The 16,143-nt window shown below is 39.1% G+C and overlaps 2 protein-coding genes across 6 annotated transcripts; both read right to left on the reverse strand.

Moving 5' to 3' along the window:
• Positions 1 to 71: 71 nt before the first annotated feature.
• Positions 72 to 9,072, reverse strand: vmp1 (vacuole membrane protein 1). 5 transcript variants are annotated; one of them, XM_033977310.2, is made up of 12 exons: positions 9,037 to 9,072; positions 8,439 to 8,546; positions 7,969 to 8,101; positions 7,695 to 7,785; positions 6,993 to 7,103; positions 4,836 to 5,003; positions 4,625 to 4,756; positions 3,684 to 3,764; positions 3,496 to 3,612; positions 2,436 to 2,497; positions 1,270 to 1,369; positions 72 to 985 (listed from the first exon to the last, which is right to left on the reverse strand). In XM_033977310.2, exons 2-12 carry the CDS (start codon positions 8,515 to 8,517, stop codon positions 842 to 844), a joined length of 1,218 nt encoding a protein of 405 aa, XP_033833201.1. In that variant the 5' UTR covers positions 8,518 to 8,546; positions 9,037 to 9,072; the 3' UTR covers positions 72 to 841. The 5 variants fall into 5 exon arrangements, with proteins under 5 accessions (XP_033833201.1, XP_033833203.1, XP_055082029.1 ...); XM_033977312.2 differs by having other exon boundaries at positions 8,925 to 9,054; XM_055226054.1 differs by lacking the exon at positions 9,037 to 9,072 and adding an exon at positions 8,925 to 8,998 and having other exon boundaries at positions 8,439 to 8,542.
• A 481-nt stretch (positions 9,073 to 9,553) lies between these two features.
• On the reverse strand, positions 9,554 to 16,000 carry npat (nuclear protein, ataxia-telangiectasia locus). The gene is given in 18 exon segments (XM_033977502.2): positions 9,554 to 10,124; positions 10,363 to 11,507; positions 11,630 to 11,720; positions 11,934 to 12,034; positions 12,113 to 12,692; positions 12,695 to 13,344; positions 13,587 to 13,709; positions 13,787 to 13,883; positions 13,967 to 14,048; positions 14,134 to 14,225; positions 14,308 to 14,416; positions 14,661 to 14,730; positions 14,819 to 15,055; positions 15,125 to 15,165; positions 15,242 to 15,314; positions 15,392 to 15,452; positions 15,534 to 15,652; positions 15,791 to 16,000. Coding segments are annotated over 18 exon segments (3,789 nt in total). The 5' UTR covers positions 15,828 to 16,000; the 3' UTR covers positions 9,554 to 10,043.
• Between the last annotated feature and the right edge of the window lie 143 nt (positions 16,001 to 16,143).

Consider the following 16,143-nt stretch of genomic DNA (forward strand, 5'->3'; position numbering starts at 1 on the left):
AGGAAATGGACATCAACCATTGATTGTAATGGGATATTGCAAGTTTAAAAAAGACCAAATGAGACATAAAATCAAGTGTCATGATTTACACTTTATGATCTTATCCAAGTTTCAACCTACTGTACAGAAGAGAAATGGAACAAGTGAGCTTAATACAATATCACTTTACAAATGATATCACATCTTCTCTTTTGGTTGGTTTATATTACACAGAACAGTTGAATAGAAATACATCTGCTCATACTGTCAAAAAGGTTAAGATATTTACACAATGTGCAAACTGTCAACACACTTCTTAATTTGATATTGCTATTTTCCCCCAAATGCAAAGAGACATTGGTGTTGCTGTTTTAAGAGACATGAGGACAAAGAAACCCTGAAACAACCATACATAGCAATTATCCTGGCAACACACTGTACATGATCCATCCACACGACAAGTTTACAAAATTAAATAAAAATCAAGTCTGTAAGTGAACATTTAGGATCTGGGGAAGTGAGACCTTCCCATCTTGCATAAGGCATAGCATCTGAGGGGCACTCCCCCTACCAGCAGCCACCGACCCAACCGCTGCTTTACGTGTGAGGTCAATGAACAGATTAAATTATAGTAACATGTTAAGATCAGCAGTGGAACCAATCGCACTACACATACCTACATTGAGATGAGAGGAAGAGCTATAAAACCTGAAAGACATACAGTAAACGTCCATCACATCCGTCCCGTGAAGCACACACTCAACAGTGCCTGGTTTGAGTCCAGCCCCAGACGGAGGAGGATGAGGTTTGTTCTTCAGTGTCTGAGGCTGGAGCAAAGTCCACCACAGTCCCCATGCTCTCATCACTTAGTCTTCTCCTCTGAGTGTCTCTGCTGCTGGAGCCTCTTGGCATAGCTCTGAGCCATGGAGTTAACAATAGAGATGACAAAGTAGCACACCATGATCAGCACCACTTTCTCAAAGATCCACGAGAGCCAGTTCTCATCCTGAAAGGCAGGGGTGAGAGGTTTATGAAACCTTTGTTACTGGTTTACCATTCTATGACATAATCAGCCTTTTGTCTTGGTTCTGAATGCCCCACATTTTTAGCAGGCATAGTTTTTTGGTGTTCTATCAAATGACTGGCAGGCCTAACAGTTTGTAAATTACATTTCCATAATCTCTTTGCAAACCCAATTTAAAGATGGATACAGATTAAGACTAGCAAATCTTAGATAATTTGTGTAGATAAAAAATAAATTTAAATAAAACACTATGTTAATATACTTACAGCTGGCGCCTTTCCTCCAGCATGGTGCAGCTTGTTCCGCTGTGCTTCCAGGTACTGACTGAAAGGCTTCTGGAGTGAAAGTCCAACTTTGGGCACCGACCTAGAATTAAAATCACAAAAACATAATTACTCACCTCACCCATTCACCTAGAAGAGAGGCATGTGAACACCATGAGGGGTCCTCCTCCTGCAGCTGAGAGCTCCTGTGCTGTTGAGCACCACAGACCAATGAAACACAAAGGCCACAGTGCTCCTTTTATACTCCTCGCTCTGTGTAGAGACCTATGTCAGCCTCTCTACCAGGAAGTGAGTCGACATGATGTCATCACCTTTACCACTACTGCAGCTTTTAGGGTGGAATCACAGCTTGACAAGCCCTTTTTAGGCCACTATAGGAGGGCTGTACTCACATGGGTGCTCCCCATTAGTATTTATTTTAAATTCCATCTTCCACTTCACTGCTTAAGAATTAAACTCACATCATACAAACAGAGCCAAGTATTACAAGTATTAAAAATTAATGAATAAATAAACTAAATGCAAGTGTTACATTTTTTAAGTAAATTGAATTTGTTTTTTTAATTGGTTGTACTAATTGCCCCAAATATGAACAAAAACAGCACTTGTGCCACTGTAACAATTTAACAAAAAGGTTGTATTTAAAAATGTATAATTTAATTCGGATATTGTAACTGAAGGATCCTATGGATGGTGGTGGTGGTGAATCATCAAGACCACTGCATAATTCAAGAGCACTGGGCTGTTACTTCATTATGTGGATACATGTTAGATACAAATGCATTGCTTTCACGATATTGCGTGTGACCTTTAGGAAACAATCCACCATCTCTGTATGAAGTTAGCTGCAGCAGAATTTGTTACATTTGAACAAGGACAAAGTGTCTTGGGTTTAATGGCATTCTTTGGGGTAAGGCTGATACCAATGAGTCACATCATGAAAGTTTGAATGGGACCTCACATGCCTGACCACTAATGCAGGAGATTGATTGCATATGCGAGTTTAAGAAATACCTCCATGGGAAAAATGCTGCACGATCCCCCACAGTGAGGTATTCAGTCATAGATACCAATCAGCAGTGCAAATATACATAAACAAAGGCATTTAGCCACAAGCTCATTGGCTCCATTAAAAAAAAAAGGTTTACCCAATGAGTGACACCATCTGCTCCACTATGTGCTTGCTGAAGGTGATGATGACAAAAAGTTTCTGTAGAGAGACAAAATATACACAACATGTTTAATAAAATATAATAATGCATATGTATATAATATAATATATTTTTGTAGACAAATATAACCCATTATAATTTTATTTAGCAAAAAGCATTATATTAGAACTAGGGGTGGATAAGACAAAAGAAAAATGTGATTGCCTCCCTCTCCATCAATCTAGATTTTTTATTCATTGTAATTTTAATCCAAAACAAATAAAAATTTATATAAATTTCCAGATTTTCCAAATTGCAATTTTACACAAAAAAGTGACATTTATTCCACCAAAGTCCGAGTTCCAAACCACGTACTTTTACTGATAAGACTGCCTGTAGACCTCTCGATTAAAAAGACCCAAGCTGATCACTGACGATTAGCAGACTGAATCTTGATCAATTAAAATTGGATAAATTGCAAATCCAAAATTAGACCTGAAATAAACAATTTCCATCCATACCCATTAACCCTGCCCAAGCTGCCTTTGAGGATTTGTGTTCTACAATAATCATTTCAAATTAAAGGAACCCTTAAATAGTAAAGTAATTAGGAGTTACCCCACAAAAAATGTTTAGTACTTTGAGGATACATTAAACAAAATCATGACACATGGACACATTCAGACAGGACATGACACGTAATATCCAAGTGCTTTAGCGAGACAAAGGGTTTCCCCCCCTGCAGCCTCTCTAGTCTGCTTCACTTCCCCCTCAGACCTCTCCTGTCCAATCTCCATCCACAAGACCCGCTGCTCTCATGGCCCTCACTGAGATCATGAGTTGGTACCACCAACACAAGATTACTTTAGTGTGTGCAACTCAGACATAGCTCTCAACATAGACAAGTTTATATTAGTCACTGATGGGGCAGACTCAACAATTCAAACATGTTCAGAATAGGTTTTAATCAAGTCCAAAGAAAGTCTTTCATATAATACAGTCTGCTCGTAATGCTGGTTTCAATTATGCATTCTCCGCCACCCAAATAGAGACAAACCTGTATGTGCATCTTGATAATGGCCTTTCCAATCAAAGTGGCTCCAAAGAAGGTCCAGAAAGGGACGAGGAAATGCCCACATGTTATTCCAGCCAGATCAAAAAGAGGATTAGGGATCTACAACACAAACTTCAGATTAGTACAATCAATAGTGCCATTTTAAAAGAAATATGTAGAATTGTACTTACTGAGGCACAAGCCAGAATGCCAAAGAAACCCACTTTCTGGACCATGTGTTGGACACCAAGTTTAGCTCTTGTAACAAAATCCTGCAAAAGGCAAATTTTATATCCAAAAATATTCCTTCATATTGTCACCCATGTAACACAATCAAACCAATGCATTTGTCACTTGGTCATTTTACAGAACAAAGCTATAGTCACTTGTGTAAGTTATCTGAAGTCTATGTAATATTGCCATTTTAGGCTGAGGAATGTAGTGAAAGTGCTGTCAAAGGCTTGAGGTCACAGATTTCTTTGATTCTATCTTCATCTCATGGGGGCAGAACCGGTTGTCTGTGGTGACACTGAAAGATGACAGGCTAAGCTCTACAAAGATAAAAGGGACATTAAAAAAGAAAAACTTGACCAATATCATTTCAAGTAAGTAATTAAACTTAAGTGCTTTCAGAGGTTACAAATAAAAATACGATACATTGCATCTTGACTCTGACACTTGTTGGTCTAAAAAGTCTGATTTTCAATTTAAAAAAAAAAAAATTCCTTCAATGTCTTGAGTTAAGAAATAATTATTGGTGACCCACTGGGTCTAATCCTTTGATAATCAGGGAAGTGAGAGAAGGTGATAGAATAGCCCAGCGCTGGTCTTGTACTGACTCAGCATCTGATCCGAGCAGACAGTAGTCATGTGAACTCCTGACAGGACAGCCTGTCATTCAAATTAGAGAGCGGGCAGAAGAAAGAAGGGAACAGAGAAGCCCGGGGGATGATTAAAGGGGGAGTAGGGCTTGGGTGAGTCACCCGCAGACACACTCATTTACTGGAAATCAAGGGGAGTAGCTTCACTGAAGTCACATGACACTCACAGGCCAATCAGTAGTTAGTGCATCTAATTCAATTGTGCTCATAGTCAATAATATGGCAACAAACATGGAAGGGTCTGGACTGACCTGTGCATTCTGTGCCTGTTCCAGCATCTCCTCAAACTCTTCATAGTCTTCATCTTCTGGGTCAGCTCCAGACTGACGAGCAGCGCGGGCCATGAAGTACGGAGGGAGCTCTCCAATGGCGGTCCCGGCCCCCTGATCCGAGTCCAGGTTCGTCTTTAGTGTTCAGAACATTTGACCTAAATGTTTGTTTTATTTTGCAGCTGGTACTCACCCACATGCAGGCCTCCAGACGAACCTTGGACATGATTGTGAAGAGGGAGATGCTTTGATCAGCCTCTTCACCAGGAGGACAGATGATTTGGTCAGGGTATGGAGGCTCAGGGAAGTCTGTGGAGCCACACTCATAAGCTGCCAGAGTCACTGAGGCTATGTGAGGCCCCTATGAGAAGGTATGACAAAGTGTATTCAGCTTACACAAATGCAAAACGTTGCATGGGTGCAATAATGCCAATGTGTAACATTAAATGTGTTAATGTTACATTTGTGCATTGTATGTCATCTAGAACAACAGATGTTTGTCTGTTGAAGAACTTTAATCAATTTGAACAATATTCTTCCCATTTAACTTTCTTAAATAATGCATATTCCCTTGTGTCATGCACACATACAATAACATGCATAGTGCACAGATAGTAGCTGAATCGGACAGTATCCTGACAGGTAGAAGATTCCTTTATCATACTTGGTTAGTCTGATCCACCTGGTCTCATTAACAGTAGGCCCACCTGGAACCACAACAGCCACCCCATTATATGTGCTTAGAGTGACTCTGGGGCAGATAGACAGTGCACTACTGGGCTGTATTGAATATGAAACCTGCCTTACATCTCTGGGACTGGAAGGACAGGGAGTTTGGCTTCTTTACACAGTAGTCCTCTTTAACACAGTTAGTTTAGTTTAACTTTATATATTTTAAATGTGGATACATGCATTTTACTGGTTTACTGTTCATTTATTGGTTCATTAAAAATGACTGTCTTATTTCTCACATTTCTGTATGCAATGTTGTGGACAGGAATAATAGACACAAAGAAGCTTGTTATTGTCTTGAATCTCATTGAGGGATTGCAAAAAACTTCACAATTGTAGAAAAAACATGAATAATTTAATAAAGTAAATTGTTGGACTTTGCACTAAATACTAAATGTGTGGGTGTACACAAACCTAAGTCCCTTTGTTGCTTCATTTACAGAACACAACAGACAAATGATATGAGATAATGTTTACCCTGCATCATTAATATGTGAGCACACTTGTGAACTAGTTAAGCATTTTTGCTGAAAAAAGTCAGTGTGAATAATGTTGTGATCACATTGGTGAGTGATTCCCCTTCCCATGTACACAGTGAGGTCATCCTCACAGCAATAAATACTTGAGGTTTGAGCTTACCTCATCTGGTGGGAAATGTGGGATTTCATAAAGAAAATACACTGGGGATTCCTGGCCATAGGTGACATCACCTCATGCATGAGTGGGCTGATCATCTTTTCATGACTAATATAAATGCAAGGGTCCATTATAGATCTTGTTTCTGTCAAACATGTGTAGCTGTTTTAACGTTGCATGGGTTAAAACATCTTGGTGAATTTTTATAATTTTACTTTCTGGTTGGACTTGAGCTTTAACACTGTTTACAGTATGATTGCTAGTTAACAGTTGCCCATCTAATTCTCACAATTATTATTAAGAGAATTAGTATAAAAGTACATCACAACACCTTTATTTACTTTGTTCTTGCACCACAGGAAATGGCTCACTAAAAGAAATAACCCACCCTTTGAGTCTGCACAAGCACAAGTCTTGTTGCAACCCATTTACACACCTTACATTTTATTTTTACTATACCAGTACTGGGTATTTCTTCCCACTTAATATGACTACATCAGCACAGGATGAATAGTAACAGTCATAGCTGTTGCATTATGATGGAAAAGATTAGGTCAGCTGTAACACATCAGTACAGGGAACTTCATCAGGCCTATACTTTAGTATTTGTATTTGCCACATAGCAGTTTTAACCAATGTCATGGCTGAAACATTTGAGTCATGAAATTAACTTCCTTTTAGTACTGGTTGACAAAATCTATTTTTGGTGACATGTGATGGTGACACCTTGTTTTAAAATTATGTTAAAGATCAAATTTGTTTTCTAGAAAGGGAAATCGCCACTTAAATAAAGTGTGCATCAAAATGTTAATTTACTAGTAATATGCAATTATATAAAAACAAAAGGTGACAAATCTCCACAGTAGAAAACAGCTTTTACTTAATATTTAAAGGTGTTCTGTATTACTTAAGTTGTTGCTTTAACCTGAAGATGATGGATCACAAAACTGTATTAAAAGAGAGTAAAAGATTGCCCTCTTACCAAGTAAAGAAGAAATGTGTGTAGGCCGGTGCCAAGGCCTACTGAAGACAAAATGCCAAGGCCTACCCAATAGGCACACCATAGGAACTTCTTCTCCAGGTATTTTACATACTGTAACAGAGCAAACAAGATGGAGAATATTGTCATTATGATATGACTTCTACACAACATTTGAGGACGCAGACTTGGACAGTGCACAGACAAGGGTGTCATGTTAATATTAGCTTTTTGAACACATTTGTAAAAAGAATCATGAGGGCTGTATTTTACATAAAAGGCAAGTACAGGCATTTTTACAACACATGGCATTTCTTAGATTAATCCTCTTTATTCCCTAATCCTGTTTGAGGTTGAGTGATTGAGCCATTTATCAGCTGCTTTGGGTCAAGAGGGATTCATGAAAATGGACCATTCTTACACTCATGCACTCACAAATTAAAATTAGATAATATAACGTAATCATTATAAAGCTTTTGATAATAGAATAATCTGAACACACTGAATACATTTAGGGGTTGTTGTAAAACTTGAATTTAATCTAAACAAAAATTGTAAAAACTGCCTCAGTTAGAGATACCAAAACATAACTTCTTGTAGATAGTTTGTGATGACGAACATTGGCTTATCTTTAACCTTTAAACTGACTTGTGTTACTACAGTTGATAATTAACAAGCCAAAGAAAACAACTAAACAATGCATACCTCTTGGTGCCCCCCCTCAGTTGAGTAGGCCATTGAGAAGAGAGAACAAACCAACAAAAATAAGAGCACTACCCCTCGCCTTTGCCAAAGCCTGATGGATGAACACAAGAAAAAATTGAAACATTAATGACAACTATTATTGAAAGATGTATAAATTTTTTCCTGTTATGTGTTGGTCAATGTGTTTATTCATTGGTACAGTTCAGTGGAAAATGAAAAAACAACATTAGCAACAAGGTCGGTTAAAACAGGAAAAACTGGATCCGCTGCTTACTTCAAAGTCAATTCTTTTAGCTTGATGAGGGTCTCAAGGAGAAAGTAATGCAGCGTAGTGACAGGCTTCCTCCATAAAACCAACGAGAGACGCTCCTCCTTCTCTTTTAGCCGTCTGTCTCTTAGTACAGAGTCTGGAGAGGAGGGGGAGATCATTATAACGCCTTCTAGTATGCTTGGTCTTAAGTCTGCACACTCCACTGTATGTTCCCCTGTTGTTGTCATCCTACTAGTAATGTTATAAAACAAAACTAAGCAAGTGCCAAAGGTTAAAGGGTAGTGTGTTAAAGCATAAACATAAAATAACAGCTTTGTTATCATTCCGTGTCATCAGGAAGTTACAAAGCCCAAACTCGTGAGAAATGTATGTAACTGTATGTATAATGTATATCTACTGGCTTTTTTTTCTTGCAAATAGGAAGACCAGACGACTGAGGAATTACACAGACATCTTTTCTTGCAAATGTTTACCTGCAGATTTGCCATTCTGTTTGTCCTTAGCTCCTGAACGTCTCTGGGACTGCTCACAACTGTCCCCATTTGCTGCCATGTCCAGAAATGTTTAACAGATGAGTCTATCTGTATGGAAAACGGGGGGAAATTAGTTGAAAGTTTGAGATGTATACATAGAGTGGATTTATAAGGCACTGCGCCTCACTTGTGACATGTGAGAGTACCGTAGGGGCCAAGACAGACCCTGTCCTTTTGACTCCCATGCTCATTTAGGTTAGGGACAACAAACCAAAAGAGTCGTTCGATGGCCAAGTGTACAGAAATTTTCTCTGACTATGTAACCATCACATAAAATTTACACAATATTAATCGGTCCAAAAAGATGCTTTAATACGAGGAATTTAGTAGACTGCTGATGCTAACCGGTTAGCCAACGCGTTAAGCTAGTAGGGCACGAACACCACAGAAATAACAAAAGCTTACGTAAATTTTGAAATGACTCACTTACTGTGCGATGTGTAAAATACTTCTCAACACGAACACGTAAATGTATACAATGACCTGGTGAAAATAACGAAACGAAGCGGCATTTGTTTAAATGAAATGACAAGCATACCTCTCGCCTGTCCTCTTCACCCGGAAGCAAATATGGACCGTTTCAAAATAACACAAAACTTAGATTTGTTGTGGTAATTAGAGATTTGTTTTTCCCCAGAACGACAAAAAAGCCTTTTTAAGCTTGACACAATATGCCATAATTTAAGCTCTTTTGGAACCACTTCCCTTAAATTGTGATTTATGTTAAGTTATTGACGTTGTCATCATGAATTGTTGTTGTAAAACCGTCTGCGGTTTTATTTTGAAAGTCCTGAAATGACGTGAGTCCATCAGTTGTAAATAGTGGGCCAATCAGGTGTTGCCAAATCCAACAAATTACAGCGAATTGGTCTCTCCATAAATAACGGTCTATGTAATTTCCATGAATTTTTCTGTAATAATTTGAGAAATGTATGAATACAATCTAAACATCATTATAGTAATGCCGGCCTCCCATAGCTTTTAGGGGCATTGTTCAAATCAAGAAATACAGGTAATTTTATACAGAGGGACACAAAAGTGCTCCATTGATTTATTACAATATCGTATTGAAAACAATACATGAAACCAGAAACAATACATGAAACCAGAAATTCCTTTGTTTGCATTTATGTTCAAAACTAAATATAATCATTATATATCATTTTAATCACATTTCAACCAGTCCACTAACTTTTGCAATATAATCAAGAGTGTGAGTGTAATTATTGGCTGGATTCAGTAAAATCTAGTCAAATATTGACCAAGAATATGTACATATTTGAGCTGCTATCCACTGCATTTGTAATTTGCTAAAACAAACTTTACTTCAAAAGAAGAGTTATAGCGAATCAAAAGTAACTGGTCCACTGCTGCCAAGATAATAGTGAAAAGTAACATACAGACAACTTCACTTTCACTCATGGGCTCACATGACAGCTTATAGGACCAGAGTCTGTCAGGCACTGGCAGATGGCTTTTTCTATTCCTGGTTAGTAACTCAAGTAGGTCGTGGTACGGTATGAGTCCTTTAATGCATTAGTTGCGTCACTCATCATAATGAAGAGAAGACAGGAACTTATCCACATCCAAGTCTTGAGGAAAACATTCCACCAATTTCTTTCGTTCCTAAAATGAAAAAAAAAAAACACATATCAAAAATGCAATCCAATAATTTAATTTAATTACAAATACAACAATAGTATAGCATTCTATACTACACATATTATGTATTGAGAACAAGTGTGCCAGTGGTGGTGTAACTGTCGCACAATAAAGATTACTCAAACTTGCATGAATCACTCAAAATACAACTTTATTACTGTCAAATTAATTGAAATCATGTAACAAATCCCAATTTACTCACTTTTTTCTTTCTAGGTGTCCGTTTTGGCTCTTTTTTTGCTGGGGGACTGGATGTTGGAGTGGGCTGCTTGCGCTTCTTGGGCATCTTTGAGGATGTTGGCGACTGTTCCCCTGCCCCTTCCTGACGCAGACTATTCTTCAACGGCGTTCCGGTCCTGGCCAGTGCAGCCCGGGACAGAATCATGAGCGTGTGAGCTGCCATGTTGATGCTGCTTTCACTTCCTGCTTCACTGGCGGGGCTACAGGTGGGCATGTCAGAGCTGTTGGGTGGCATTAGGTGTCTTGGAGTGCCCTCACTAGCTCTACTTTTTCTTGTTCGTGTAGGAGTCTTGGGGCAATCACTACCTGACTCCTCTTGGCTGCTAAGCTCTGCACCTTTAGGGGTAGATGGGGAGTTGAGTGCTTGGAGGTCCTGAAGCATTTCGGCTGCCTGTTTGGCAAGAGCACTTGTTTTTGAAGGAGGTTTGGAGGACTTGGACTGAGTGTTGGGTTGTGCGGGTGTGGGGGATGAGGCTGCGGATTGTTGTTCTTGAACACTACCCTTCAGTTCATTCTCCTTGTTAGCTGTAATACTGGTTGTCTCTTGAGTCCGTTTCTCAGAGCGACCCTCTCTTGTTTTTACTTTATCTGTAGCTTCCTTTTCTTTTCTACTCCCAGATTTTTGGAATGAGTCAGTGGACAATGATCTTGAAGTACGAGACTCCTTTTCCCTATTGTTACTCTCTTCTGTCCCATGATTTTGTTTCCTTTCAGAAGATCTTCGACTAGATTCTGATGGCTTTGTTATGTCAATGATGTTCGCTCCTCCACCGGACTCCTTATTAGCTACATTATATTGTTGTTTGCGGGAGCCTTTTTTAGCAGTCTCCATCTGGTTCTGCTGTGAAATGGTGGAGTCTGAACATCTAACAGTCTCTATCCTTCTCTTGGGCTTGTTGCTGGTGAGGATAGCAGGCTTTGTCCGAGGGGATTTTGGAGGTAAAGGCTGTACGCTTGAAGCAGATGGAGATGTGTTGATTTTACTTGTCTGTGATTCACCAGATGAATCAAAACAAAGAATCCTTCTATGACCAGGGCTGGAACTTGTCGATACACTTTGAGTTCCTGAACTTGGTGCTGGTGGTGAAACGACATTTTTCTCAGAAGCTGAAACATAAAATGAAAGACAAGGTTTATGTGGTATTTATATCCAGAAGAGGCACACACCAAGGCTAATTAAGACATCCAGTCTAGAGAACAAAAGTAGGCTTAGTGACCACATGACTTACTTAAAGTGGTAGACGGTTTGGCAGCTCCAGCAGGTACTGACTTCATGGTATCTTTCTGTTGTACCACTGGTGGGCTTGGTATGGCAACAAGCTAGAAAAGCAACACAAAATCCAATGAATCAATATTATTGTGTAATTAATTTGATGTGATAACTGCAAACACAGTGGTCATTATTAGTTATTATTTTCTTCTTTTTAAGTTGAATTGCATGCAGATAGTTCAGATACATTTACATTCATAACATTAATACATTTGCTATTGATTACAAATAATAATTTCCATTTTCTTGCACATTATAATTACCTGGTTAGACATCATTTGAACATTTCCCAAAGTATTTTGACCCATAACAGACAATGGAAGCACCACAGGTTTTATAGGTGATGGCAGGATGAAGGCTGATCCTTGAACAAGAAGATTTTGTATTTGTGAGTCTATGAAGTCCTAATTCATTCATTGATCAATCATCAGATACCACTTACCAGTAGTGAATCCTTGAGTATGCGGGGTTACACCAAACTGGGTGGGAGCGATGGCTTGTCCCTTGGACACAGGAGATGGCACTATTTTCTGTCTGTTCTGCACATCTCCCGTAGGAGGCTCAGTTACGAGGAAGTAGCTTGCAGCAGTTGTGGTAGCACCATCAAAAGGCAGCTGAATGATGTAGCTTTGCTGGGGCTGCGAGGTTCCAGTCAGGGGAGATGCGATAACTGCCTCAGACTTCTGTAAACAACTAACTGCCTGTGCGGCCTCGTCCAGATTGCCTTTAGGTGTGCCAGGGACAACGGGGGACTTGGCTGGAGAGGAAAGATAAATAGTGGGAATTTTGTCACTGGAGATGCTGGATATGGCCTGACTCAAGGCTGTGTCAGAGGTAGAATCTTCCTCTTGGTTGTCACTAATAATGATTTTCAGTGACATGATATTGCTGGGATCTGCTCCAGTTTTGTTTGAGGAGGTTGGTTCAGTTGTAGACTCCGTAAGAGAGGATGATGGTACAGACGTTTGGGGCATTGCCGTGGATACAGAGGAGGAAACTGACACTGGTGACGCTGAAGTAGCTGGTGCTAAAGATTTTGATGATTGTGATATGGTGGGGGTGACTGTGGTAGTAGAAGCAATGGATGTTTCAGATGATAATGGATAAGCAGACATATCTGTGTCTCTCTCCCACTGCTTGACAATTGTCCTGGTGATGGGGAGTAGCCTGGTACAGGTTGCAGAGTAGCTGAACTAGCTGAACTGTCTTTTTGATTTGGGGTAGGCATCGGCTGCACAGAGGATCCTTGGGCCTCTTTATTTTCATGATGTCCATTTAAGTTAGGAGTTTCTGACACAACTGGGGCCATGGTAGTTGGCGGTAGTGACAGGTTTCTATTAGAGGCAGCAGGAGCAGATGTGGGGGCAACAATTGTGGTGGAAATGTTTGTTGGGGTAGGTGCTATTGTGGCTTGAGGCTCATCAATGTCCATAGCCATTACAGTGTCAGAGTAAAGGTTTTTTTCAGTTCTTTTTGAGGATGAAGTTCCTTGGGGTTCTTCACTACTTTGCATCACTGACAATAACCTAGCAGAACTGTTTTCAATTCTGGAACTTCTGTTGCACGGGACAATAATAGTCTTTTTTAACAAAGGGGCCGACTTCCTGGTTTTACGCTCGATGGCAGGTTTTGTCTTCACAGAAACCGATTCAGAAGCTTCTTTTTGTATGGTACCTAAAAACAATATACAGTATATGTTAATACATGCAAACACAAACTAGATCTAATGATGTCCAATTTTCATATTCAGTCAAATAATTAATTTCACACCAACATGATCCAAAATACAGTTTCTGAATTGAATACATGGTCTATGGACTGCACTGACAATTCAAGCAAATTGCAGAAGCCCACCCTAAAATAAATGGAACTACTAGCAAAACTACTCTGTTCTGAAGATCAAAGATAAAAGAAACCTGAATCGAAACTCTGACTGGGCTTGGTCACAGATGATGGTCCAGGTCCAGGAGGATGACCTTCTTCTGGGCTACTGCTCATATTTCCATCTGCTGCTTCGCCATCTGCTGATCTAGTTTTATCTATTAAAATGAACCAAAAAACTCAACATTTGTTTTGGGAGAGACAGTTAATCAAAGGTACACAGGTAAGCACTTACTGCAATCAAAAAGGTCAAAGAGGGCTTGAAAAGCTGGATCAGACTCTGTCTGCTCCAAAATGTCATGAATGGCATCATCGGTCATATGGATCTCTCCCTGCGTCAAACACAAATACATATAAACAATAAAGAAAATCATTTTAACAATACATAACAAAATATGGCTGCATGCAAGTGTACCTGCAGTCCTAGAATTTCATCGATGGACTGATCAGGTTCCACCATGTTGGCAGCAGCTTTTGATGACTGAGGTGTAGGCTCGCTGATGTAAGAAGGAAGATATATTTTGATTATTTGAATAGTACAACCTGCAGTAAAGCCCAATGAAAACTTGGAGAAAAACCCACCTAGAAAGAATTTTGTTGATATTTTCAGCCAGTTTTTCTTGCAAAGATCTATCCCCTAATATTTTCTCACGAGCATTCTGAATTACTAGTTGCTGTGGTAAAGCAAATAAATAGTGTGGAGTTTAAAATGCATGTTTCTTGCACATTAACAATAAAGAAATTGCAGTTACTTACAGGAAAATTTTCATCAACAATCTCCTCGGTTTCCTCTTCTACAGTGATCCCACCAAGAGGAACAGGTCTCGAAGAACCCACTGATCCACCCAGTGCACCAGTTCTCTTCCTTTATTTCAAAAGTGAAAATGAATGCATTATAATAAAGCATTTTGATATATACTAAATATTATGAAGGCTTGGAGTTCAAGCCAAACATATGGTCACTTTATGCACAATACTACTATTTTATAAACAATAATTTGTTCAGATCGTGGTAGTTTCAGCTGTTGATTAAATTTTTTGCATGTTTCAAATACAATTTATGACATACAAGTTTATGAGAGTAAACTGAAAAAAGAAAAATATGTTACCACTTTCTTCTTCCGGGAGACATCGGTGCTGGATTTAGGCGATGCTCTGTTACATGCATAGGAGATTCCCCTGAAAAATACATTTACAATTATGTGTATTACTTATATACAAAATCTAACAGACCAAAAAGTATAAATACAGGGTACAGGATATTTACTAGGTGTGTTAAGAAGTCGACTGGCTTCATGGCTTTGCTGATGTGGAGCACTGCTGGGCGCAAATCTGTGCTGGCCACTGCAGCTTACAGGTGTCGAATGTGTAAGAATACAATGTGAAGTTTGTGCAGGGCTGACAATTGAGATGGTCTCGGAAACAGTTGAGCACACTATTCCATTGGAAGAGTTTGTTAATGCTCTCTGTCTGGCTATATTTGCCAATCCAACACGAGAACGCACTGAAAATCAAGAAATCAAGTTTCAGAAAAATGCTTTATAATAACCTGTATTGTTTTATGATCACTTACCCCGTTGACAGGCTGACAATGCTGGAGAATTTTGCAGTGACCTAGAAATGTATAGGTTAATAATAAATATACAAGTAAATACATTTTAAAGGTACACAACTAGATGCAATCACTAACTTGATTTGATTGAGTGTAAAATCCAGCTTTTTCCACAAAGATGACATCATAGGTGGTACTTGGTGATTGGACTCTTGAGAGAAAGAAACAAGAAATAAAGGATGAGTGTATTAATTATATTTACGTTGAACGGAGTGCAAAATATCTAACCTTTTGTTTTGACAGCCACATAATCGTTCAGGATGGTCGTTAACCCTTTTCCAAAAATAGACTGTAGACAATAAAAGCATTATTAATATATTATTACGACCGAGTGTGTGTATTCTTTGGGCTTCAATGAAATAAGGCTTACAAATACACAAGCAGGAATAGTTCCATCTTCGGAGCTGTGTTCGGCATACTCCTTTAGGTTTGGACTTTCGTGAATAAAAGCTCGGCTTGTATCAGATAATCCTTCCTCTTGGAGATACCCTGTTAAGACATGAACCAACGAACAGTGTAAGTGTTACAATATAGGTCAATAATAGAAACTTCATCACGTACAATGCCAGCGTTGTTATGTTTTATTGTCGTTGTGGGCTAGCTAGCGTTGAGGCTAACGTTACTTACCCAAAACAAGTCGTGCAATGTCTGAAGGTAGCAACATCACTCCGTATTGGTTTATAAAAATACACCGTACTAAAGATATGGCAACATATTTAACGCGTGTATAATGTAAACAGGTAGAAGTCCCTCCAAAGGCAAGAGAATCAGCTGTATTGATATGAGTACGACGTCTGGAGGGCACTGCAGCTTAGTTAAAAGGCGGGGAACTCAAGCACCTGCAACCCGGAAGTGGACTACTTATATTTGCTGAGGCTCATGGTCGTTGTAGTCCGGCTTAAAATGTTTACCCTGGCTGTTATCAACCACATCTTTATACCATATGTTTTGACGTATTATTTAGAATGTAGGCAATACAA

The sequence above is a fragment of the Periophthalmus magnuspinnatus genome, chromosome 13 (assembly GCF_009829125.3).
Source record: "Periophthalmus magnuspinnatus isolate fPerMag1 chromosome 13, fPerMag1.2.pri, whole genome shotgun sequence".
Taxonomy (NCBI): domain Eukaryota; kingdom Metazoa; phylum Chordata; class Actinopteri; order Gobiiformes; family Gobiidae; genus Periophthalmus; species Periophthalmus magnuspinnatus.

Coding starts and splice junctions, on each gene's coding strand:
- vmp1 (XM_033977310.2), bottom strand. CDS start 8,517: ATGGCAGCAAATGGGGACAGTTGTGAGCAGTCCCAGAGACGTTCAGGA. Junction 8,102..8,438: donor ACAGAATGGCAAATCTGCAG/GTAAACATTTGC, acceptor CCTCCTCTCCAG/ACTCTGTACTAAGAGACAGA. Junction 3,613..3,683: donor GCATTCTGGCTTGTGCCTCA/GTAAGTACAATT, acceptor TTTGTGTTGTAG/ATCCCTAATCCTCTTTTTGA.